Consider the following 27,668-nt stretch of genomic DNA (forward strand, 5'->3'; position numbering starts at 1 on the left):
CTGCTAATCACACTGAAACATTCCTGACAGAGCTGCAGACTCTGCTAATCACACTGAAACATTCCTGACAGAGCTGCAGACTCTGCTAATCGCACTGAAACATTCCTGACAGAGCTGCAGACTCTGCTAATCACACTGAAACATTCCTGACAGAGCTGCAGACTCTGCTAATCACACTGAAACATTCCTGATAGAGCTGCAGACTCTGCTAATCACACTGAAACATTCCTGATAGAGCTGCAGACTCTGCTAATCACACTGAAACATTCCTGATAGAGCTGCACTCTGCTAATCACACTGAAACATTCCTGACAGAACTGCAGACTCTGCTAATCACACTGAAACATTCCTGACAGAGCTGCAGACTCTGCTAATCACACTGAAACATTCCTGACAGAGCTGCAGACTCTGCTAATCACACTGAAACATTCCTGACAGAGCTGCAGACTCTGCTAATCACACTGAAACATTCCTGACAGAGCTGCAGACTCTGCTAATCACACTGAAACATTCCTGATAGAGCTGCAGACTCTGCTAATCACACTGAAACATTCCTGATAGAGCTGCAGACTCTGCTAATCACACTGAAACATTCCTGACAGAGCTGCAGACTCTGCTAATCACACTGAAACATTCCTGATAGAGCTGCAGACTCTGCTAATCACACTGAAACATTCCTGACAGAGCTGCAGACTCTGCTAATCACACTGAAACATTCCTGATAGAGCTGCAGACTCTGCTAATCACACTGAAACATTCCTGACAGAGCTGCAGACTCTGCTAATCACACTGAAACATTCCTGATAGACTCTGCTATGTGAATGTGGTGCTGATCAGGGATGCAGCATTGCCACAGTGACAGTAACTGAGCAGATCTGTGAATGTGGTGCTGATCAGGGCTGCAGCATTGCCACAGTGACAGTAACTGAGCAGATCTGTGAATGTGGTGCTGATCGGGGCTGCAGCATTGCCAGTGACAGTAACTGAGCAGATCTGTGAATGTGATGCTGCTCATGCAGCTTCTCATGCAGCCACTCACAGAAACATGTTTCCTATCAGAGCCGTGCACGGGACAGGCTGCAGCACGGACAGCACATCGTTTAAAATAAAAGAAACACCAAAAGACAACTGCAGTCTCAATAGTTTTATTCCAATCAGTTAAGTGCCTCAGATTACAATTTTTCAATGCATTTTAATAGAGGGCTTGCAGACTCTGTGCAGAAAGAGAGAGACCCTCAATCCTGACCCGGGAATCCCCCCCCCCCCCCAACCCCCCACACCTGACAGCTGCTCCCACACAGAGCCGAGATGCTGCTCTGCATGTAGTTTCTAGAGGGTCAGTGCTGTTTCACAGCAGTAATGAGCAGCCCTCATTGCAATGCAGTGAAGCAGGTTTGCTGCATCAGTGATGTGGAACACGAAGCTGATGGCTGATGAACATCACAATGTATTGATCACATGAAGGTGCCTCGCCTGTCCCTTTCTGTGTGGCTGGCACTGCTTTTCAAAATGGTTTTAATGTATGTAATTTAAAGGGGTATTGTATCATCTTATCTTTTACTAGTTCACTAACCCTGGGGACTGGGACACTGGGGAACACTAACCCTGGGGACTGGGACACTGGGGAACACTAGCCCTGGGGACTGGGACACTGGGGAACACTAACCCTGGGGACTGGGACACTGGGGAACACTAGCCCTGGGGACTGGGACACTGGGGAACACCAACCCTGGGGACTGGGACACAGCGAGACATTCTCATCAATACAAACTTCAACAATCAATGCAAACTTCAACTCTCATCAATACAAACTTCAACAACCAATACAAACTTCAACAATCAATACAAACTTCAACTCTCATCAATACAAACTTCAACAATCAATACAAACTTCAACAATCAATACAAACTTCAACTCTCATCAATACAAACTTCAACAATCAATACAAACTTCAACAATCAAAACAAACTTCAACTCTCATCAATACAAACTTCAACAATCAATACAAACTTCAACTCTCATCAATACAAACTTCAAATCTCATCAACACAAACTTCAACAATCAATACAAACTTCAACAATCAATACAAACTTCAACAATCAATACAAACTTCAACTCTCATCAATACAAACTTCAACAATCAATACAAACTTCAACAATCAATACAAACTTCAACTCTCATCAATACAAACTTCAACAATCAATACAAACTTCAACAATCAATAGAAACTTCAACTCTCATCAATACAAACTTCAACAATCAATACAAACTTCAACTCTCATCAATACAAACTTCAAATCTCATCAACACAAACTTCAACAATCAATACAAACTTCAACAATCAATACAAACTTCAACTCTCATCAATACAAACTTCAACAATCAATACAAACTTCAACAATCAATACAAACTTCAACTCTCATCAATACAAACTTCAACAATCAATACAAACTTCAACTCTCATCAATACAAACTTCAACTCTCATCAACACAAACTTCAACAATCAATACAAACTTCAACTCTCATCAATACAAACTTCAACTCTCGTCAATACAAACTTCAACTCTCATCAGTACAAACTTCAACAATCAATACAAACTTCAACAATCAATACAAACTTCAACTCTCATCAATACAAACTTCAACTCTCATCAATACAAACTTCAACTCTCATCAGTACAAACTTCAACAATCAATACAAACTTCAACTCTCATCAATACAAACTTCAACTCTCATCAATACAAACTTCAACAATCAATACAAACTTCAACTCTCATCAATACAAACTTCAACTCTCATCAATACAAAACAAAGGACCAGCAAAACAAATGTGTCTCATCAGTAATTCTGATTATCAGGGGTCTAAAGCCAAATGCATCCTGTGTGTTTGTATTGAAGTTACAGTACTGTGCATTTTATTGACAATATGGTTGTGAGCTTTTAAAAAAGTATACTTTGCAAATGAACTGCAGTTGAAATGTGCATGTCCCAGCTGCTGTGCTCATTCCTCAGGGTGTGTCTCATAGTGATTCCAGATTCAGACTGCAGTATATTACTGATCCTGGTTTTTCAGAATGGTTGAGAAAGTGTTTGCAGGAATGTTGAAATCTGCAGCAACATCTTTCTTTGTCTGGGACAGTGGTGCAATATTTATTGAGTGATTTACAATAAGAGACTGCTAAACCTGTCAGGGACCATGCAGAACATTCATAGTATGAGGAAATTAATTCAATACAAGTTTGTTTCGATGAGAATTGACTGACAAACATTCAACTAGAACAATTTACTAATGTCTTGATAATGAATTAATAAATTACACTAGTGAGTGTTAGTGTTTCTGCAATAGCCCTGCATGGATAGGACAGCTCCTTGTTAAATGGGTCGTCTTGCTGTATCCCATTATAATATCATGTTGTAGAAATGCATGTTCTTGTTCCTCTCATTGTATCATTTGTGTTGTTTGCTGATTTACACAGTTGATTTTGAGGCAGGTTCCTTGTCTACTGGTTTGCACAGTTGCAATGAGTGAAATCAAATCAAACTATAAAGCAGTATTGCGTATGAAGGATTGTAAAAGATGAAATCTCTGCAGAGTCGCTGATTCTCTCTGCAGTGGAGTCACTCTCCTGGAATGAGACAGAAAAGGGGCGTTAACAAAGAGGACCAGTGAGGTCATCAGTGAGGTCATCACAGTCACAATGTAGCTCAGGAACAAAACCACACAACACCACTGATATAACCCTAAACTGTCCTCAATATTCCCCTTCAATCTCTGCATGTTTACGAGTGATTGTGAATAAGACTGCACAGCCTCTCAGTGTTCAGGACTGACTCTTACCTCAGGCATTAGCGGCGGTGTCAGAGGAAGTGTCGGAGCCTTCCTTACCTGAAATAAACAACAACATGACCAGTGAGACACAGCATGGAGCAGAGACACAGCACTGGAGACTCACTAACACTGGAGACACACAGAGGGACGCTGTGGAGCAGAGACACAGCACTGGAGACACACAGAGGGACGCTGTGGAGCAGAGACACAGCACTGGAGACTCACTGACACTGGAGACACACAGAGGGACGCTGTGGAACAGAGACACAGCACTGGAGACTCACTGACACTGGAGACACACAGAGGGATGCTGTGAAGCAGAGACACAGCACTGGAGACTCACTGACACTGGAGACACACAGAGGGACGCTGTGGAGCAGAGACACAGCACTGGAGACACACTGACTGGAGACACACAGAGGGACGCTGTGGAGCAGAGACACAGCACTGGAGACTCACTGACACTGGAGACACACAGAGGGACGCTGTGGAGCAGAGACACAGCACTGGAGACTCACTGACACTGGAGACACACAGAGGGACGCTGTGGAGCAGAGACACAGCACTGGAGACTCACTGTCACTGGAGACACACAGAGGGACGCTGTGGAGCAGAGACAGCACTGGAGACTCACTGACACTGCAGACACACAGAGGGACGCTGTGGAGCAGAGACAGCACTGGAGACTCTCTGACACTGCAGACACACAGAGGGACACTGTGGAGCAGAGACACAGCACTGGAGACTCACTGACACTGGAGACACACAGAGGGACGCTGTGGAGCAGAGACACAGCACTGGAGACTCACTGTCACTGGAGACACACAGAGGGACGCTGTGGAGCAGAGACAGCACTGGAGACTCACTGACACTGGAGACACACAGAGGGACGCTGTGGAGCAGAGACAGCACTGGAGACTCTCTGACACTGCAGACACACAGAGGGACGCTGTGGAGCAGAGACACAGCACTGGAGACTCACTGACACTGGAGACACACAGAGGGACGCTGTGGAGCAGAGACAGCACTGGAGACTCTCTGACACTGCAGACACACAGAGAGACGCTGTGGAGCAGAGGCACAGCACTGGAGACTCACTGACACTGGAGACACACAGAGGGACACTGTGGAGCAGAGACAGCAGCACTGGAGACTCACTGACACTGCAGACACACAGAGGGATGGTTTGTTTCTAGTTAAACAGTCTAACTTCACAAGACACACTGTTTGTAGGATCTGAATGGCAGAATTAGAGGAATAAGCAGCCACTACCCCAGGAGCCTCCTATTGACAATTCAATCAAACACATAAGATGCTGTTTAAAATGCACAATGTGGAAAAGCTCTCAATCCAGTACTTACTTGGAGCTTTGCTGTAGTCTGACTTCTGAGCACCTGAGTGAAAAGAAAACACAGGATTAGTCACTGAGCTGATTCTCACTGGCTTCATAGTTGTGTTTTCACACTGCATCAATCCGAGCTACCCCGTTCACACTGCATCAATCAACCCCGTTCACACTGCATCAATCCGAGCTACCCCATTCACACTGCATCAATCCGAGCTACCCCGTTCACACTGCATCAATCTGAGCTACCCCGTTCACACTGCATCAATCTACCCCGTTCACACTGCATCAATCCGAGCTACCCCGTTCACACTGCATCAATCTACCCCGTTCACACTGCATCAATCCGAGCTACCCCGTTCACACTGCATCAATCCGAGCTACCCCGTTCACACTGCATCAATCCAAGCTACCCCGTTCACACTGCATCAATCTACCCCGTTCACACTGCATCAATCCGAGCTACCCCATTCACACTGCATCAATCTACCCCGTTCACACTGCATCAATCCGAGCTACCCCATTCACACTGCATCAATCTACCCCGTTCACACTGCATCAATCCGAGCTACCCCGTTCACACTGCATCAATCCGAGCTATCCCATTCACACTGCATCAATCTACCCCATTCACACTGCATCAATCTACCCCGTTCACACTGCATCAATCCCCAACTACTGAATGACAGCACATTCTTACATTTCTATTGGAGACTCCGCTTGTGAGATTTAAAACGAGATTACAGTCAGGATGGAGGCTTGTTAGCGGGATTTAAAGATATATTACAATTAAGATATGGAAGATTTAAAACAGAATTGTGCGAATTGTACAAAAATGCCTCCACACAAAACCCTCAGAAGAATGTGCCGTGACCAGAGGGATTTCACTGTGGAAGACAGCAAAGGAAAGAAGGGACAACTTAGGTGTGCAAGTACTGTCGAGTTACTACTATACATATTTTGACAGAAAAAATAAATAAAAAAACGCTCAAGCATTTTGGAAAGTAACCAAAAACACTAATTTCATACAGCATATCAAAAACGAAAGCCCCGAAAAAGCTTCGAAAAACTCGAAAATAGCTCAAAATAAGCATCGAAAATACAATTAATAAAACCTGAAAAACAGAAGCCCTAAATCTAATACACAATGTAATGCATGATGTGTTTAATAACTCAGGTTGTGTGTAGATCACATGTTTAAATGGTAGCAGCTCATCTACTTGTTCTAATCGGTTTTTTTACATTTGATACATTTTGATTTGATGACAATATATAGAAAATAATAAGTTGTTGTGATCTGCAATAAACACAATGTTTCATTTTTAAATAGTTATTGTGTTATTATACACTGTTATTTTACAGCTTCAGAGCTGCTGTGTCTCACTCTGGAAACAAAGGGCTGGATTCACCCCGAGAAGGAAATCTTGTGATTCATGAAGGGCTTTGTTTTTTAATTGTATCATCGATACTCTGTGATGCGCTGTTAGGATCTGGTGAATAAACTTGAGCTCTGGGGGAAGAACGATAAAATTCTGTTATATAGCAAAAATACGTCTTTTTCATGGTGTCACAAAGACGGCCAGAGTGGGTGGCGTCAGACCAGAAAGGAATCCAAACAAAGAGACGGTGGTTGTGATGAGCTGAGTGCAATGGCTGCACTCAGCGTTTAATAACAAAATAAAAGGTTTAAACAACGGAATACAAAACAGGACACGGCACTTGACGCCAAAATAAACACACAGACAAAACGACTGACACTTAACAAACGGTGCACGGAGACAAACAAACACGGTGAGAACAAACACTATTATATTTACTATCTTCACTTTACGTTTACTCCTCTCTCTCTCACCCGTTCTCCTCTTCCGAACACCCAACCCCCACTGAGTGAAAATGTGCATCTATATATACTGTTGTGCTGGGATTCAATTACTAATTAATTATTCACTTGAATCCCAGCACGTGAATTAATTACGTGAAACCCCGTGTTCACATATTATATTTTAAATGCACGTGAAGTGATTTGTGCCCTCCTCGTGCCTACATACAAACCTACACTTTTTAAATACACGTGAAACACAGACCCGTTTATATCCCGTGTACCAATCTATACACCAACATTTACATACGCACGCATATACACAACACAGAACACACAAATGCACACAGGGGCGGGGCACTTTGCCACATATACCCCCCCTTGTGCGCAGCACACATGGCCTCAACGGCCACCTCCCCCCTTAAATACCCAGCAGTCCAGGCCAAAGTCTCGGGCTGGGAAGGGAGGCTTTAGTGGGCCCATGGCTGGACATGCTGTCAGCTCCCCTGCCGGTAGTGGCACGGCTGACAGCATGCTGGTCCCGTCCTGCAGCGAAAAAGCTGCGGGGGCAGGTGGTCCCCCGACCTCCCCCTTCTTCATAGCCGGCAGCTCCCTCCTGTGGGGCTCCGGCCACAAGAACTCCTGCAGCGAAACTGCTGCTGGGGAAAGTGGTCTCCAGACCTCATCCCCCTTCTTCGTGGCCGGCAGCTCCCCTTTCTGGGGCTCCGGCCACCGTACTCCCTGCGGAGGTACGGGCAGCAGAGGCAGCTCCAGCTCCTCTGCTCCTGGCGGTGGTGGAGGCAGAGGCAGCTCCAGCTCCTCTGCTCCTGGCGGTGGTGGAGGCAGAGGCAGCTCCAGCTCCTCTGCTCCTTGCGGTGGTGGTGGCGGAGGCAGAGGCAGCTCCTGCTCCTCTGCTCCTTGCGGTGGTGGTGGCGGAGGCAGAGGCAGCTCCTGCTCCTCTGCTCCTTGCGGTGGTGGTGGCGGAGGCAGAGGCAGCTCCTGCTCCTCTGCTCCTTGCGGTGGTGGTGGCGGAGGCAGAGGCAGCTCCTGCTCCTCTGCTCCTGGCGGTGGTGGTGGCGGAGGCAGAGGCAGCTCCTGCTCCTCTGCTCCTGGCGGTGCTGGCTCCCTCTGCTGTGGCGGCTGGGCATGTGCGCGCCGTGCTGCCTTCAGCAGCATAGCGAGAGGCTGCTGGGGGACACCAGCATCCTGCCCTTCTCCCCCCCAAAAATTTTCAGGGGGTTGAGCCTGTAACTCCTCCCCTTCTGGCTCTTGGGACTGAACCAGCAGGCATTTTCCCTCTGCTGGTGGCTTGGGTCCCAGGGCTGTGGAAGCCCCGACTTGCCTCCCTTTGGGCTGTGGACGCACCGACTCCTCCCTTTTGGGCTGTGGACGCCCCGACTCCTCCATGTTGGGCTGTGGACGCCCCGACTCCTCCCTGTTGGGCTGTGGACGCCCCGACTCCTCCCTGTTAGGCTGTGGACGCCCCGACTCCTCCCTGTTGGGCTGTGGACGTTCGGGCTCCTCCCACTCAGGCGTAGGACGTTCGGGCTCCTCCCACTCAGGCGTAGGACGTTCGGGCTCCTCCCACTCAGGCGTAGGACGTTCGGGCTCCTCCCACTCAGGCGTAGGACGTTCGGGCTCCTCCCACTCAGGCGTAGGACGTTCGGGCTCCTCCCGCTTGGGCTGTGGACGCTCAGGCTCCTCCCACTTGGGCGTAGGACACTCGGGCTCCTCCCGCTTGGGCTGTGGACGCTCAGGCTCCTCCCATTTGGGCTGTGGACGCTCAGGCTCCTCCCGCTTGGGCTGTGGACGCTCAGGCTCCTCCCACTTGGGCTGTGGAGGCAAAACCAGCAGGCATTCACCCTCTGCTGGTGGAGATGGGGACAGCAGGTACTCACCCTCTGCTGGTGGTCCTGCTACCTGGGCTGCTGTTCCGTTGATGGTTGCCTCCAGGTAGCTGAGGACAAACTCCACACCTTCCTCCAAGGTGTTTGGGGTGTGTTCCTCCTGAAAGGCCTCCCATCTCTCACTGTCCATCATCCACAGGGCCCGGACGACCATGGGCAGAGACTGGGCCTCCAGCCCAGCATTCTCCAGGAACCAGCCCCGCAGTTTGATGGCGTCTTCTGCCATTGATTTTTTGTTTTGTTTTGTTTTTTTCCCCCAAAACAATATTTGTAATTTTTTTTTTTTTTTTTTTTTTTTTTTTTTAATCCATACCCCTCCTGGTCTGACGCTTGGAGGCGCGGCTATCCCACGAAGACACCACGTGTCACAAAGACGGCCAGAGTGGGTGGCGTCAGACCAGAAAGGAATCCAAACAAAGAGACGGTGGTTGTGATGAGCTGAGTGCAATGGCTGCACTCAGCGTTTAATAACAAAATAAAAGGTTTAAACAACGGAATACAAAACAGGACACGGCACTTGACGCCAAAATAAACACACAGACAAAACGACTGACACTTAACAAACGGTGCACGGAGACAAACAAACACGGTGAGAACAAACACTATTATATTTACTATCTTCACTTTACGTTTACTCCTCTCTCTCTCACCCGTTCTCCTCTTCCGAACACCCAACCCCCACTGAGTGAAAATGTGCATCTATATATACTGTTGTGCTGGGATTCAATTACTAATTAATTATTCACTTGAATCCCAGCACGTGAATTAATTACGTGAAACCCCGTGTTCACATATTATATTTTAAATGCACGTGAAGTGATTTGTGCCCTCCTCGTGCCTACATACAAACCTACACTTTTTAAATACACGTGAAACACAGACCCGTTTATATCCCGTGTACCAATCTATACACCAACATTTACATACGCACGCATATACACAACACAGAACACACAAATGCACACAGGGGCGGGGCACTTTGCCACACATGGGTAAGAAAATAAACAGGAGTTAATGTTACAAGACATACAGAAGAGCTGTGAGACTCATGTGTAAATGTAGACAATAACACCCGTGTCTGTAAATGTCCACACACCCCTGAAGAAGAGACTGGAAATTTAAACAAACAGGTGTCTTCACATATCAGAGCAACATGAAATCTTAATGATCACGCAACGACCACCTAGAAGTAGAAACACACCAGTGACACGAATGACAGGCTTGTTGATTTAAACTCTTCCGCCTCTGTGATTTGGGGGAATGTCTCACTCAAGGGGTGGTTGACATGACATCATTGGACACGCACTGCAGTTCAGGGGCGATGTGCGCGCATACAGGGCCAGAGCCAGCATAGCTCTGTGCTCAAGTGTAAAAGAATCTTCTCATCTGATCCACTCTGAGCCAGTTGAGGTCTGAGTTGTAAACGCACTGAGTGTGTGTCTGCTGAAAGCACTGCAGTTCACTGACGCCCTCCCTTCCTCCCCTCCTCCCCTCCTCCCTCCCTCTCTCCCCTCCCTCCCCTCTCTCTTCCCTCCCTGGCTCCCTCTCTCCCCTCTACTCCCTCCTCCCTCCCTCTCTCCCCTCCCTCTTGCTCCCCTCCCTCCGCCTTCCCTCCCTCTTCCCTCCCTCTTTCCCCTCCCCCCTCCCCCTCTCTCTCCTCTCCCTTCCCCTCCCTCTTCCCTCTCTCTCCCCTCCCCCCCTCCCTCTCTCCCCTCCCCTCCCCTCCCTTCCCTCCCTTCCCCTCCCTCTCTCCCCTCCCCTCCCCTCCCTCTCTCCCCTCCCCTCCCCTCCCCTCCCTCTCTCCCCTCCCCTCCCCTCCCCTCCCCTCCCTCTCTCCCCCTCCCTCTCCTCCCTCTCTCCTCTCCTCTCACCTCCTTGTCTCTTCTTCCAGATCACCACTCCAATGATCACTGCAGCCAGAGCCAGTACACCCACTATGACTCCAGCAATGATCCCAATAGGAGGGCCGCTCTCAGGCACTGCCGAAAACACAGAGCAGCGTTAGTGGGAGTTCATTTACTGCAGTCAGTCAGCCAGGGCAAATCAACACAGGAACAACTTCACTGAACTGAATTATGACAGCTACTTGATTTCTTGATTTAGCTCAATAACAGTTCATCTAGATTCAGCCTCCCTCCCTTCCACACACAGTCCAGCTCCCTCTCCACTCACTCCATCTCTCTCATTCCTCCTCCCCTCCCTCTCTCTCCCTCTCAACACGTCTATGATTCCCCTCACCCCCCTCCACTGTCTGTAGTCCTCTTGGCAGTAGCTGTGTCTCCCCTGCTCCTCAGAGCTCACTGCCAGGATCCCTCCCTCCTTCCCCACCCCCTCTCTCTAACTCATCATCACTGTCATTATCCTCACTGCTGCTCCTCATGTTGGGATCCCAGATGTAGTTCTGTCTCTCAGTGAAGCTGACGTGGTCCACCTGACAGGAGTAGCTGTGTCTCCCCTGCTCCTCAGGGCTCACTATCCGGATCCCTCCCTCCCTCTCTAACTCATCATCACCGTCATTACCATCTCTGCTGCTCCTCATGTTGGGATCCCACTCCTTCACGATCTTCTGATCCAGGCTGACGTGGTCCACCTGGCAGGAGTAGCCGTGTCTTCTCTGCTCCTCAGGGCTCATTGTCAGGATCTTTCTCAGCTGGTAGGTCCCGTCATGGTTGGGCAGCACCTCCCCACTCTGCACCCCCTCCTCCAGCTGATCCCGCCCGTCTCTGACCCAGGTCACCTCCACAACGCGGGGGAAGAACCCTGTCACATGACACAGGACCTCCGTGTCTGCAGATCCACGAGCTTTCCTCTGGAGCAGAGTCACTGCAGGAGGAACTGCAGAGAGAGAGTGTCTATATCAGGGAGAGCAGAGTCACTGCAGAGAGAGAATGTCTATATCAAGGAGAGAGTGTCTATATCAGGGAGAGAGTGTCTATATCAGGGAGAGAGTGTCTATATCAGGGAGAGAGTGTCTATATCAAAGAGAGCAGAGTCACTGCAGAGAGAGTGTCTATATCAGGGAGAGAGTGTCTATATCAGGGAGAGCAGAGTCACTGCAGAGAGAGAGTGTCTATATCAGGAAGAGAGTGTCTATATCAGGGAGAGAGTGTCTATATCAGGGAGAGAGTGTCTATATCGGAGAGACAGTGTCTATATCAGGGAGAGAGTGTCTATATCAGAGAGAGAGTGTCTATATCAGGGAGAGAGTGTCTATCAGGGAGAGAGTGTCCATCAGGGAGAGAGTGTCTATATCAGGGAGAGCAGAGTCACTGCAGAGAGAGAGTGTCTATATCAGGGAGAGAGTGTCTATATCAGGGAGAGAGTGTCTATATCAGGGAGTGCAGAGTCACTGCAGAGAGAGAGTGTCTATATCAGGGAGAGAGTGTCTATATCAGGGAGAGAGTGTCTATATCAGGGAGAGCAGAGTCACCGCAGGGAGAGAGTGTCTATATCAGGGAGAGAGTGTCTATATCAGGGAGAGAGTGTCTATATCAGGGAGAGCAGAGTCACTGCAGAGAGAGAGTGTCTATATCAGGGAGAGAGTGTATATCAGGGAGAGAGTGTCTATATCAGGGAGAGAGTGTCTATATCAGGGAGAGCAGAGTCACTGCAGAGAGAGAGTGTCTATATCAGGGAAAGAGTGTCTATATCAGGGAGAGAGTGTCTATATCAGGGAGTGCAGAGTCACTGCAGAGAGAGAGTGTCTATATCAGGGAGTGAGTGTCTATATCAGGGAGAGAGTGTCTATATCAGGGAGAGAGTGTCTATATCAGGGAGAGAGTGTCTATATCAGGGAGAGAGTGTCTATATCAAAGAGAGCAGAGTCACTGCAGAGAGAGTGTCTATATCAGGGAGAGAGTGTCTATATCAGGGAGAGCAGAGTCACTGCAGAGAGAGAGTGTCTATATCAGGAAGAGAGTGTCTATATCAGGGAGAGAGTGTCTATATCAGGGAGAGAGTGTCTATATCAGGGAGAGAGTGTCTATATTAGGGAGAGAGTGTCTATATCAGAGAGAGAGTGTCTATATCAGGGAGAGAGTGTCTATCAGGGAGAGAGTGTCCATCAGGGAGAGAGTGTCTATATCAGGGAGAGCAGAGTCACTGCAGAGAGAGAGTGTCTATATCAGGGAGAGAGTGTCTATATCAGGGAGAGAGTGTCTATATCAGGGAGTGCAGAGTCACTGCAGAGAGAGAGTGTCTATATCAGGGAGAGAGTGTCTATATCAGGGAGAGAGTGTCTATATCAGGGAGAGCAGAGTCACCGCAGGGAGAGAGTGTCTATATCAGGGAGAGAGTGTCTATATCAGGGAGAGAGTGTCTATATCAGGGAGAGCAGAGTCACTGCAGAGAGAGAGTGTCTATATCAGGGAGAGAGTGTATATCAGGGAGAGAGTGTCTATATCAGGGAGAGAGTGTCTATATCAGGGAGAGCAGAGTCACTGCAGAGAGAGAGTGTCTATATCAGGGAAAGAGTGTCTATATCAGGGAGAGAGTGTCTATATCAGGGAGTGCAGAGTCACTGCAGAGAGAGAGTGTCTATATCAGGGAGTGAGTGTCTATATCAGGGAGAGCAGAGTCACTGCAGAGAGAGAGTGTCTATATCAGGGAGAGAGTGTCTATATCAGGGAGAGAGTGTCTATATCAGGGAGAGAGTGTCTATATCAGGGAGAGAGTGTCCATATCAGGGAGAGCAGAGTCACTGCAGAGAGAGAGTGTCTATATCAGAGAGAGAGTGTTTATATCAGGGAGAGAGTGTCCATATCAGGGAGAGCAGAGTCACCGCAGAGAGAGAGTGTCTATATCAGGGAAAGAGTGTCTATATCAGGGAGAGAGTGTCTATATCAGGGAGTGCAGAGTCACTGCAGAGAGAGAGTGTCTATATCAGGGAGTGAGTGTCTATATCAGGGAGAGCAGAGTCACTGCAGAGAGAGAGTGTCTATATCAGAGAGAGAGTGTTTATATCAGGGAGAGAGTGTCTATATCAGGGAGAGAGTGTCTATATCAGGGAGAGAGTGTCTATATCAGGGAGAGAGTGTCCATATCAGGGAGAGCAGAGTCACCGCAGAGAGAGAGTGTCTATATCAGGGAGAGAGTGTCTATATCAGGGAGAGAGCGTCTATATCAGGGAGAGCAGAGTCACTGCAGAGAGAGAGTGTCTATATCAGAGAGAGAGTGTCTATATCAGGGAGAGAGTGTCTATATCAGGGAGAGAGTGTCTATATCAGGGAGAGCAGAGTCACTGCAGAGAGAGAGTGTCTATATCAGGGAGAGAGTGTCTATATCAGAGAGAGAGTGTCTGTATCAGGGAGAGAGCGTCTATATCAGGGAGAGCAGAGTCACCGCAGGGAGAGAGTGTCTATATCAGGGAGAGAGTGTCTATATCAGGGAGAGAGTGTCTATATCAGGTGAGAGTGTCTATATCAGGGAGAGAGTGTCTATATCAGGTGAGAGTGTCTATATCAGGGAGAGAGTGTCTATATCAGGGAGAGCAGAGTCACTGCAGAGAGAGAGTGTCTATATCAGGGAGAGAGTGTATATCAGGGAGAAAGTGTCTATATCAGGGAGAGAGTGTCTATATCAGGGAGAGCAGAGTCACTGCAGAGAGAGAGTGTCTATATCAGGGAAAGAGTGTCTATATCAGGGAGAGAGTGTCTATACAGTGTGTCTATATAGTGTCAGGAAAGCAATTACAAACTCACAGCACTTTGATAACATCCTCTTTGTGTGTTGTAGGATATGGTGTTGCATATAGTGAGCCCTTTATCACTGGACTGACCCCTCATTCACAACAGTTGTATCATGAGCACCAGTTTGTAAACTTTGATTCAATTATTTCTTTCCAGGTATGACTGTTGTCAGTGATTGCGCAGATTGATGTTTCCGGGACACTCTTGTGAAGGAGTTGCTATAACTCCAGTGTATCCTGCTGGGAAACTTGCAAAAATAAATAAATAAATAACATTTCTGTCCCTGCGTGCGTGACTGTGTGTGTGTGTGTGCGTGACTGTGTGTGTGTGTGTGTGTGTGTGTGTGTGTGTGTCAGTGTGTGTGTGTGTTTGTGTGTGCGTAAGTGAGTGTGTGTGTGTGTGTGTGAATGTGCCTGTGTGTGTGTGTGTGCGTGTCAGTGTGTGTGTGTGCGTGTCAGTGTGTGTGTGTGTGTGCATGTGTGTCAGTGTGTGTGTGTGTGCTCCTTTCAGCATCGTCTCAACAGCAGTGCACGCTGCAGCAGTGTGTGTGACTGTACCTCTCCTCTCCAGAGTCTCTCTCCCATACTGGACGTACTTCTGCAGCCACTCGATACACTCTGTCTCCAGATAGGCCTTCAAGCCCTGATTCCTGGCTCTGTTAGCATCCCACTTGTGTTTAGTGATGACAGCCTGCTGCACAGGGGCGGTCCAGGTCAGAGTGTCCTTATCGAAGATGAGGAAATCCTTCCCATCATACCCCTCCTGATCAAACCCCCGCTTGGTCCCGTCATCATCCAGCTCACAGCCGTACATCACCTGGGCAGTGTGAACTCCTGGAGAAGACAGACATGAGGGAGGGAGCCGGTGAACACACACACACACACACACACGCATGCACGCACGCACGCACACACACACACGAGAGAGCCAGTGAACACACACACACACACACACACACACACACAACACAAGGAGCCAGTGAACACACACACACACACGACAGAGGGAGCCATTTCATTTTAAACACACACTCACACAGCATTGTTACACACATTTCATTTTCTCCAGGTCGCGGGTCATTTTGCAAAAAGCACAATGAAGCGTTGTGACTATGACCCTTTTACAATACATGACTATCACCCTCTTACAATACATGACTATCACCCTCTTACAATACATGACTATCAGCCTCTTACAATACATGACTATCAGCCTCTTACAATACATGACTATCACCCTCTTACAATACATGACTATCACCCTCTTACAATACATGACTAGCACCTTCTTACTATACATGACTATCACCCTCTTACAATACACAGCGCAGTGTTGAAACCACCTCCCTCTCTTTGACTTGTGTGATTTTAAATGACTAGCTTGGCTCTGCTCACAAACTTGTTTGTGGCAATGATAGCATGCAGGATCCTCCACTGCCAGACCCCGATCAGAGAGTCCCTTTCATCCCAGTCACTGCCAGACACTGATCAGAGAGTCCCTTTCATCCCAGTCACTGCCAGACCTCGGTCAGAGAGTCCCTTTCATCCCAGTCACTGTCAGACCCCGGTCAGAGAGTCCCTTTCATCCCAGTCACTGTCAGACCCCGATCAGAGAGTCCCTTTCATCCCAGTCACTGCCAGACCCCGGTCAGAGAGTCCCTTTCATCCCAGTCACTGGGAGACCCTGATCAGAGAGTCCCTTTCATCCCAGTCACTGCCAGACCCTGATCAGAGAGTCCCTTTCATCCCAGTCACTGCCAGACCCTGATCAGAGAGTCCCTTTCATCCCAGTCACTGCCAGACCCTGATCAGAGAGTCCCTTTCATCCCAGTCACTGCCAGACCCTGATCAGAGAGTCCCTTTCATCCCAGTCACTGCCAGACCCTGATCAGAGAGTCCCTTTCATCCCAGTCACTGCCAGACCCTGATCAGAGAGTCCCTTTCATCCCAGTCACTGCCAGACCCCGATCAGAGAGTCCCTTTCATCCCAGTCACTGCCAGACCCTGATCAGAGAGTCCCTTTCATCCCAGTCACTGCCAGACCCTGATCAGAGAGTCCCTTTCATCCCAGTCACTGCCAGACCCTGATCAGAGAGTCCCTTTCATCCCAGTCACTGCCAGACCCCGATCAGAGAGTCCCTTTCATCCCAGTCACTGCCAGACCCCGATCAGAGAGTCCCTTTCATCCCAGTCACTGCCAGACCCCGATCAGAGAGTCCCTTTCATCCCAGTCACTGCCAGACCCTGATCAGAGAGTCCCTTTCATCCCAGTCACTGCCAGACCCCGATCAGAGAGTCCCTTTCATCCCAGTCACTGAGAGTGGAAGCAGTGTTTCAAACTTGTGTAAACATGCTGAGAGGGCCTTTACATCACAGGCATTGTTTATAAAAACAGTGATGTCATCAGCGGACGCTGTTAACTAAACGGCAGGGAATTGGGCCCCCCGGGCACTGTGAGTCCACTCTGATGCTTTCGCAAAAAGTTTAGAGAGGCTCTACAGACAAAACCTGCTCTTTGTTTTTTTGCGGTTTTGTTTTTTTTTTGCTCTCCACCCAGACAGGTTGAGTTCATTCATCATGTGACTTCACTCACGTGTCTCTGCCTAAACTCAACATGATGGCTGCACCAACAAAGAAAACACAATGCAACGTTTCAGTAAAAGACAGAGCTAAAACATTTTCTGATTATCTACATGAGGATGGTGGGATACTATTCTGCAAGTGTTGCTGTCATTCAATTGATCCTGTACAAGTCAATACCATTACAGATCACATTGCCAGTCAGATCCTGTACGATTCAATACCATTACAGATCATATTGCCAGTCAGATCCTGTACAAGTCAATAACATTACAGATCATATTGCCAGTCAGATCCTGTACGAGTCAATACCATTACAGATCATATTGCCAGTCAGATCCTGTACGAGTCAATACCATTACAGATCATATTGCCAGTCAGATCCTGTACGAGTCAATAACATTACAGATCATATTGCCAGTCAGATCCTGTACGAGTCAATACCATTACAGATCACATTGCCAGTCAGATCCTGTACGATTCAATACCATTACAGATCATATTGCCAGTCAGATCCTGTACAAGTCAATAACATTACAGATCATATTGCCAGTCAGATCCTGTACGAGTCAATAACATTACAGATCATATTGCCAGTCAGATCCTGTACGAGTCAATACCATTACAGATCACATTGCCAGTCAGATCCTGTACGAATCAATACCATTACAGATCACATTGCCAGTCAGATCCTGTACGAGTCAATACCATTACAGATCATATTTCCAGTCAGATCCTGTACGAGTCAATACCATTACAGATCACATTGCCAGTCAGATCCTGTACGAGTCAATACCATTACAGATCACATTGCCAGTCAGATCCTGTACAAGTCAATAACATTACAGATCATATTGCCAGTCAGATCCTGTACGAGTCAATACCATTACAGATCACATTGCCAGTCAGATCCTGTACGAGTCAATACCATTACAGATCACATTGCCAGTCAGATCCTGTACGAGTCAATACCATTACAGATCATATTTCCAGTCAGATCCTGTACGAGTCAATACTATTACAGATCATATTTCCAGTCAGATCCTGTACGAGTCAATACCATTACAGATCACATTGCCAGTCAGATCCTGTACGAGTCAATACCATTACAGATCACATTGCCAGTCAGATCCTGTACGAGTCAATACCATTACAGATCATATTGCCAGTCAGATCCTGTACGAGTCAATACCATTACAGATCATATTGCCAGTCAGATCCTGTACGAGTCAATACCATTACAGATCATATTTCCAGTCAGATCCTGTACGAGTCAATACCATTACAGATCATATTTCCAGTCAGATCCTGTACGAGTCAATACCATTACAGATCACATTGCCAGTCAGATCCTGTACGAGTCAATACCATTACAGATCACATTGCCAGTCAGATCCTGTACGAGTCAATACCATTACAGATCACATTGCCAGTCAGAACCTGTACGAGTCAATACCATTACAGATCACATTGCCAGTCAGATCCTGTACGAGTCAATACCATTACAGATCATACTGCCAGTCAGATCCTGTACGAGTCAATACCATTACAGATCATACTGCCAGTCAGATCCTGTACAAATCAATACCATTAAAGATCATATTTCCAGTCAGATCCTGTACGAGTCAATACCATTACAGATCATATTTCCAGTCAGATCCTGTACGAGTCAATACCATTACAGATCACATTGCCAGTCAGATCCTGTACGAGTCAATACCATTACAGATCATATTGCCAGTCAGATCCTGTACGAGTCAATACCATTACAGATCATATTGCCAGTCAGATCCTGTACGAGTCAATACCATTACAGATCATATTTCCAGTCAGATCCTGTACGAGTCAATACCATTACAGATCATATTTCCAGTCAGATCCTGTACGAGTCAATACCATTACAGATCATATTGCCAGTCAGATCCTGTACGAGTCAATACCATTACAGATCACATTGCCAGTCAGATCCTGTACGAGTCAATACCATTACAGATCATATTGCCAGTCAGATCCTGTACGAGTCAATACCATTACAGATCACATTGCCAGTCAGATCCTGTACGAGTCAATACCATTACAGATCATACTACCAGTCGTAAACATGGAGAACAAGAAAGCAAAAAAGACGGCAACAAAAAACATCAAACAGTGCATTCTACTGTGCTGAAAAACTGAGACCCACGGGACCGCGCTCATGCAGGGCTTTCCCAAAGGAAGATCAATGAACTGCGTATTTCATTATGGTTTACTTTATTTCTTTCCACTCTACCTGCCTTTAATAAAGCTATAATTAGCAATGTTAAACCATGACCGTTTCTTAATTAAATGACATTATCTGACGATGAAGACATGAACTCCCTGCTATTTTTCTAGCTATGCATTCCTTAAAGGAAATGGACCTCTTTACTGTGTAAGGGATGCAGTCACTACACTACACACCGTTTCATAAAGACATTCTGTCTGGAGACACAGCGCTTGTTAAATTTTGCAAATAACAAGAAGACAGAATTAGCAAAGAAACATTTGGGAGGATTCATTATGCATTTACATTAAACCACGCAACAACGTGCCCCTGCGCCTCGATGAGACGGGTGCCCCTACTACCCTGTAAGCGCCACATGCTTCAGAACTCACTGAAAACCCTGACTGATACTTTCCTGTTTTATTTTCCATCTCTGCCTCCTTCTGAACGATAATCTCTGTGATCTGGGGTTTTACTGATTTATTTATTTTTTGTTTTTATTTTGTTTGTTTTTTATTTGTTTGCTGCAAATCAAGGAGATTTTAAGCTACAGGTTTCCTGTCCACTCCGAACCGGCTGTTTTATACTGAAAATAAAAACTCTGTCAGACATCTGTTACACTAGTGGGGAAATAACAACAGCACAGCGATAAAGGAACTCACTGGAGGCTACATTAGAGACAGCAGGAATGAGATGCGACTTACAAGCAGGACCGAGCGAGTCTCGTCACGTCAGCTCTGTTTGAAACAACAACAAGATGAAACAGAACGAGAGGCTCAGTCAAGACATGACGGTGAAGACAATACAATGAAACAGAAAGAGAGGCTCAGTCAAGACATGACGGTAAAGACAATACGATGAAACAGAACGAGAGGCTCAGTCAAGACATGACGATAAAGACAATACGATGAAACAGAACGAGAGGCTCAAGACATGACGGTAAAGACAATAAGATGAAACAGAACGAGAGGCTCAGTCAAGACATGACGGTAAAGACAACACGATGAAACAGAACGAGAGGCTCAAGACATGACGGTAAAGACAATACGATGAAACAGAACGAGAGGCTCAGTCAAGACATGACGATAAAGACAATACGATGAAACAGAACGAGAGGCTCAAGACATGACGGTAAAGACAATACGATGAAACAGAACGAGAGGCTCAAGACATGACGGTAAAGACAATACGATGAAACAGAACGAGAGGCTCAGTCAAGACATGACGATAAAGACAACACGATGAAACAGAACGAGAGGCTCAAGACATGATGGTAAAGACAATACGATGAAACAGAACAAGAGGCTCAGTCAAGACATGACGGTAAAGACAATACGATGAAACAGAACGAGAGGCTCAAGACATGTCGGTAAAGACAATACGATGAAACAGAACAAGAGGCTCAAGACATGACGGTAAAGACAATACGATGAAACAGAACGAGAGGCTCAGTCAAGACATGACGGTAAAGACAACACGATGAAACAGAACGAGAGGCTCAAGACATGACGGTAAAGACAATACGATGAAACAGAACGAGAGGCTCAGTCAAGACATGACGATAAAGACAATACGATGAAACAGAACGAGAGGCTCAAGACATGACGGTAAAGACAATACGATGAAACAGAACGAGAGGCTCAAGACATGACGGTAAAGACAATACGATGAAACAGAACGAGAGGCTCAGTCAAGACATGACGATAAAGACAACACGATGAAACAGAACGAGAGGCTCAAGACATGATGGTAAAGACAATACGATGAAACAGAACAAGAGGCTCAGTCAAGACATGACGGTAAAGACAATACGATGAAACAGAACGAGAGGCTCAAGACATGTCGGTAAAGACAATACGATGAAACAGAACAAGAGGCTCAAGACATGACGGTAAAGACAATACGATGAAACAGAACGAGAGGCTCAGTCAAGACATGACGGTAAAGACAATACGATGAAACAGAACGAGAGGCTCAAGACATGTCGGTAAAGACAATACGATGAAACAGAACAAGAGGCTCAAGACATGACGGTAAAGACAATACGATGAAACAGAACGAGAGGCTCAGTCAAGACATGTCGGTAAAGACAACACGATGAAACAGAACGAGAGGCTCAAGACATGATGGTAAAGACAATACGATGAAACAGAACGAGAGGCTCAGTCAAGACATGTCGGTAAAGACAACACGATGAAACAGAACGAGAGGCTCAAGACATGACGGTAAAGACAATACGATGAAACAGAACGAGAGGCTTAAGACATGTCGGTAAAGACAATACGATGAAACAGAACGAGAGGCTCAAGACATGATGGTAAAGACAATACGATGAAACAGAACAAGAGGCTCAGTCAAGACGACGATAAAGACAATACGATGAAACAGAACGAGAGGCTCAAGACATGTTGGTAAAGACAATACGATGAAACAGAACAAGAGGCTCAAGACATGACGGTAAAGACAATACGATGAAACAGAACGAGAGGCTCAGTCAAGACATGACGGTAAAGACAATACGATGAAACAGAACGAGAGGCTCAAGACATGTTGGTAAAGACAATACGATGAAACAGAACAAGAGGCTCAAGACATGACGGTTAAGACAATACGATGAAACAGAACGAGAGGCTCAGTCAAGACATGACGGTAAAGACAATACGATGAAACAGAACGAGAGGCTCAAGACATGTCGGTAAAGACAATACGATGAAACAGAACAAGAGGCTCAAGACATGATGAAACAGAACGAGAGGCTCAAGACATGATGGTAAAGACAATACGATGAAACAGAACGAGAGGCTCAAGACATGACGGTAAAGACAATACGATGAAACAGAACGAGAGGCTCAAGACATGTCGGTAAAGACAATACGATGAAACAGAACGAGAGGCTCAAGACATGACGGTAAAGACAATACGATGAAACAGAACGAGAGGCTCAAGACATGATGGTAAAGACAATACGATGAAACAGAACGAGAGGCTCAGTCAAGACATGACGGTAAAGACAATACGATGAAACAGAACAAGAGGCTCAAGACATGTCGGTAAAGACAATACGATGAAACAGAACAAGAGGCTCAAGACATGTCGGTAAAGACAATACAGTGAAACAGAAAGAGAGGCTCAAGACATGTCGGTAAAGACAATACGATGAAACAGAAAGAGAGGCTCAAGACATGATGGTAAAGACAATACGATGAAACAGAACGAGAGGCTCAATCAAGAGATGACGGTAAAGACAATACGATGAAACAGAACGAGAGGCTCAAGACATGACGGTAAAAACAATACGATGAAACAGAACAAGAGGCTCAGTCAAGACATGACAGTCAAGACATGACAGTAAAGACAATACGATGAAACAGAACGCGAGGCTCAAGACATGACGGTAAAGACAATACGATGAAACAGAACGAGAGGCTCAGTCAAGACATGACGGTAAAGACAATACGATGAAACAGAACGAGAGGCTCAAGACATGTCGGTAAAGACAATACGATGAAACAGAACAAGAGGCTCAAGACATGTCGGTAAAGACAATACAGTGAAACAGAAAGAGAGGCTCAAGACATGTCGGTAAAGACAATACGATGAAACAGAAAGAGAGGCTCAAGACATGATGGTAAAGACAATACGATGAAACAGAACGAGAGGCTCAATCAAGAGATGACGGTAAAGACAATACGATGAAACAGAACGAGAGGCTCAAGACATGACGGTAAAAACAATACGATGAAACAGAACAAGAGGCTCAGTCAAGACATGACAGTCAAGACATGACAGTAAAGACAATACGATGAAACAGAACGAGAGGCTCAAGACATGTCGGTAAAGACAATACGATGAAACAGAAAGAGAGGCTCAAGACATGATGGTAAAGACAATACGATGAAACAGAACGAGAGGCTCAATCAAGAGATGACGGTAAAGACAATACGATGAAACAGAACGAGAGGCTCAAGACATGACGGTAAAAACAATACGATGAAACAGAACAAGAGGCTCAGTCAAGACATGACAGTCAAGACATGACAGTAAAGACAATACGATGAAACAGAACGCGAGGCTCAAGACATGACGGTAAAGACAATACGATGAAACAGAACGAGAGGCTCAGTCAAGACATGACGGTAAAGACAATACGATGAAACAGAACGAGAGGCTCAAGACATGTCGGTAAAGACAATACGATGAAACAGAACAAGAGGCTCAAGACATGTCGGTAAAGACAATACAGTGAAACAGAAAGAGAGGCTCAAGACATGTCGGTAAAGACAATACGATGAAACAGAAAGAGAGGCTCAAGACATGATGGTAAAGACAATACGATGAAACAGAACGAGAGGCTCAATCAAGAGATGACGGTAAAGACAATACGATGAAACAGAACGAGAGGCTCAAGACATGACGGTAAAAACAATACGATGAAACAGAACAAGAGGCTCAGTCAAGACATGACAGTCAAGACATGACAGTAAAGACAATACGATGAAACAGAACGAGAGGCTCAAGACATGACGGTAAAGACAATACGATGAAACAGAACGAGAGGCTCAGTCAAGACATGACGGTAAAGACAATACGATGAAACAGAACGAGAGGCTCAAGACATGACGGTAAAGACAATACGATGAAACAGAACGAGAGGCTCAAGACATGACGGTAAAGACAATCCATGCTGTTTTGTAACGAGCAGCTTCTCTGAGTTTAACAAACTGATCGAGTCGATTCTGTTGCTTAAAAGGGCGTCACATGATAAACAAGCCGGAAACTTCCCAGCCCTGTCTAGAATATCCTGGCATTGCTCATGAATTACACAGCACTGTATTGACCCACAAGCTGCATTTGTAATGAGCAATTCCAATTCCTATAGGAGTCAATGCTTCACTACATGAGTCAGGGCATGCACTGGAATGTACTGCCAGGGTGTGTGTCTCATGTGCAGCCTTCCTTCCTCCCTCTCACCAGCTGAATGCAGTGCTGGGTGCACTGTGACCTTATAAATTCAAACCCAACCCTCTCTATAACGCACAGCACAGTGCAATGCAATCAGGTCATCAGAGTTCATACACAAACCCAACCCTCTCTATAACGCACAGCACAGTGCAATGCAATCAGGTCATCAGAGTTCATACCCAAACCCAACCCTTTATATAACGCACAGCACAGTGCAATGCAGTCAGGTCATCAGAGTTCATACACAAACCCAACCCTTTATATAACGCACAGCACAGTGCAATGCAATCAGGTCATCAGAGTTCATACACAAACCCAACCCTCTCTATAACGCACAGCACAGTGCAATGCAATCAGGTCATCAGAGTTCATACCCAAACCCAACCCTCTCTATAACGCACAGCACAGTGCAATGCAATCAGGTCATCAGAGTTCATACCCAAACCCAACCCTCTCTATAACGCACAGCACAGTGCAATGCAATCAGGTCATCAGAGTTCATACACAAACCCAACCCTCTCTATAACGCACAGCACAGTGCAATACAATCAGGTCATCAGAGTTCATACACAAACCCAACCCTCTCTATAACGCACAGCACAGTGCAATGCAATCAGGTCATCAGAGTTCATACACAAACCCAACCCTCTCTATAACGCACAGCACAGTGCAATGCAATCAGGTCATCAGAGTTCATACACAAACCCAACCCTCTCTATAACGCACAGCACAGTGCAATACAATCAGGTCATCAGAGTTCATACACAAACCCAACCCTCTCTATAACGCACAGCACAGTGCAATGCAGTCAGGTCATCAGAGTTCATACACAAACCCAACCCTCTCTATAACACACAGCACAGTGCAATGCAATCAGGTCATCAGAGTTCATACCCAAACCCAACCCTCTCTATAACACACAGCACAGTGCAATGCAGTCAGGTCATCAGAGTTCATACACAAACCCAACCCTCTCTATAACGCACAGCACAGTGCAATGCAGTCAGGTCATCAGAGTTCATACCCAAACCCAACCCTCTCTATAACGCACAGCACAGTGCAATGCAGTCAGGTCATCAGAGTTCATACACAAACCCAACCCTCTCTATAACGCACAGCACAGTGCAATGCAGTCAGGTCATCAGAGTTCATACACAAACCCAACCCTCTCTATAACGCACAGCACAGTGCAATGCAATCAGGTCATCAGAGTTCATACCCAAACCCAACCCTCTCTATAACACACAGCACAGTGCAATGCAGTCAGGTCATCAGAGTTCATACCCAAACCCAACCCTCTCTATAACGCACAGCACAGTGCAATGCAATCAGGTCATCCTTCATCTCACTGAACAAAGTCTAGAGAAAGTTACATTGCCATGAGACCCGGACAGAATGGGAGCTTCAAGCACGGCTGCCACAATGGAACAGACCAGGAATCACAAGCTACCATTCATGATTGAAAGAATGGGTTCTTTTTAAAAGTCAGTTCTGATGTATTAAATCAAGTTTAAAATGTGTGACACTTCAAAACCACATTCACATCATTGTATTTGAAGATGTGCTTCCTTTATTAACTGGGAATAAGAGCAGCTTATTAAAATTGTGAGCCTCAGTTCTGAACTGTGTGGAAATACAGAGTTGAAAGAGAAATGAGAGTTGCAAGTGATTGAATATCTTGAAGTGAGGAGTGTGTGTGAGTCTCAATGTGCGTGTGTCTCAGTGTGTGTGTGTGTGCGTCTCAGTGTGTGTGTGCGTGTGTCTCAGTGTGTGTGAGTGTGTGTGTGTCTCTGTGTGTGTGTGTCTGTGTGTGTGTGCGTGCGTCTCAGTGTGTGTGTCTGTGTGTGTGTCTCAGTGTGTCTGTCTCACTGTGTGTGTCTCTGTGTGTGTGTCTCTGTGTGTCAGTGCGTGTGTCTGTGTGTGCGTGCGTGTCAGTGTGTCTGTGAGTGTGTGTGTCTGTGTGTGCATGCGTCTCAGTGTTGTGTGTCTCAGTGTATTTGTGTGTGTGTCTCAGTGTGTGTGTGTCTCAGTGTGTGTGTGAGTGTGTATGTGAGTGTGTCTGTCTCAGTGTGTGTGTGTGTCTGTGTGCGTGCGTGCGTCTCAGTATGTGTGTCTCTGTGTGTGTGTGTGTGTCTCAGTGTGTGTTTGTGTGTGTGCGTGCGTCTGCGTGTGTGTGTGCGTGTGTGTGTGTGTGTCTGTGTGTGTGTGTGTGTGTGTGTGCATGTGTGTGTGTGTGTGTGTGTGTCTGTGTGTGTGTGTGTGTGTGTGTGTCTGTGTGTCTGTGTGTGTGTGTCTGTGCGTGTGTGCGTGTGTGTCTGTGTGTGTGCGTGCATGTGTGTGTGTCTCTGTGCTCACCTCCAGTCTGGTTGAAGCGCTGCATTGCGACTCCAATATTGGCTTTGAAAACCTGCTCTGCACCGATAAGGTTTTGAGCCTCTCTCTCCCAGTACTCCGGCCCCTCAGATCTCTCCATCCAGTCCTGTGTGGGTCTCATCTTCTTGGTGATACTGTCGTAGTGCACATGCTGCACATCGTCCACCAGCCCCACAGCACTGAACTCAGGGAGCCCCGTCCCCTCTGAGACCCCCGTGAAGAAATACCGCAGGGAGTGGGTTCCTGGGACAGGGAAGGACACACTGGTTAGTCTAACTGACACAAGCAGCTCTCTGTGTCTCCGGAGGGATACCTGGATAACTTTGAGGTGTAGCAACACCGCAGATTGGAGGATAATAAGAGGGACTGTCAATCCTGAGTGATTCTTCCAGTCATTTAAACTACCTTCATATAATAGTACAGTAACCCTGTCTAATCCAGCCCCTCTGTCTTGCTATATATACAGTAAACCCTGTGTAATCCAGCCCCTCTGTCTTGCTATACCAGCACAGTAACCCAGTCTAATGCAGCCCGTCTGTCTTGCTATATATACAGTAACCCTGTCTAATCCAGCCCCTCTGTCTTGCTATATATCCAGTAACCCTGTCTAATCTAGCCCCTCTGTCTTGCTATATATCCAGTAACCCTGTCTAATCCAGCCCCTCTGTCTTGCTATATATACAGTAACCCTGTCTAATCCAGCCCCTCTGTCTTGCTATATATACAGTAACCCTGTCTAATCCAGCCCCTCTGTCTTGCTATATATCCAGTAACCCTGTCTAATCCAGCCCCTCTGTCTTGCTATATATACAGTAACCCTGTCTAATCCAGCCCCTCTGACTTGCTATATATACAGTAACCCTGTCTAATCCAGCCCCTCTGTCTTGCTATATATATACAGTACAGTGGTTCCCCTTCT

The 27,668-nt window shown here is 46.5% G+C and overlaps 1 protein-coding gene across 1 annotated transcript in view; it reads right to left on the reverse strand.

Annotated features, from left to right (window-relative positions):
- Positions 1 to 2,821: 2,821 nt before the first annotated feature.
- The window catches only part of LOC117434204 (H-2 class I histocompatibility antigen, Q9 alpha chain-like), a 40,571-nt gene continuing 15,724 nt past the window's right edge, over positions 2,822 to 27,668 (reverse strand). Inside the window, exons 2-8 of the mRNA XM_059008988.1 lie at positions 26,732 to 26,992; positions 15,151 to 15,426; positions 11,427 to 11,741; positions 10,778 to 10,885; positions 5,197 to 5,229; positions 3,845 to 3,892; positions 2,822 to 3,632 (exon numbers count right to left, since the gene is read on the reverse strand). Coding sequence (XP_058864971.1) covers positions 3,846 to 3,892; positions 5,197 to 5,229; positions 10,778 to 10,885; positions 11,427 to 11,741; positions 15,151 to 15,426; positions 26,732 to 26,992 — 1,040 coding nt within the window. The 3' untranslated portion in view covers positions 2,822 to 3,632; position 3,845. The remainder of the gene's footprint in view (positions 3,633 to 3,844; positions 3,893 to 5,196; positions 5,230 to 10,777; positions 10,886 to 11,426; positions 11,742 to 15,150; positions 15,427 to 26,731; positions 26,993 to 27,668) is intronic.

Source organism: Acipenser ruthenus, chromosome 38 (assembly GCF_902713425.1).
Source record: "Acipenser ruthenus chromosome 38, fAciRut3.2 maternal haplotype, whole genome shotgun sequence".
Taxonomy (NCBI): domain Eukaryota; kingdom Metazoa; phylum Chordata; class Actinopteri; order Acipenseriformes; family Acipenseridae; genus Acipenser; species Acipenser ruthenus.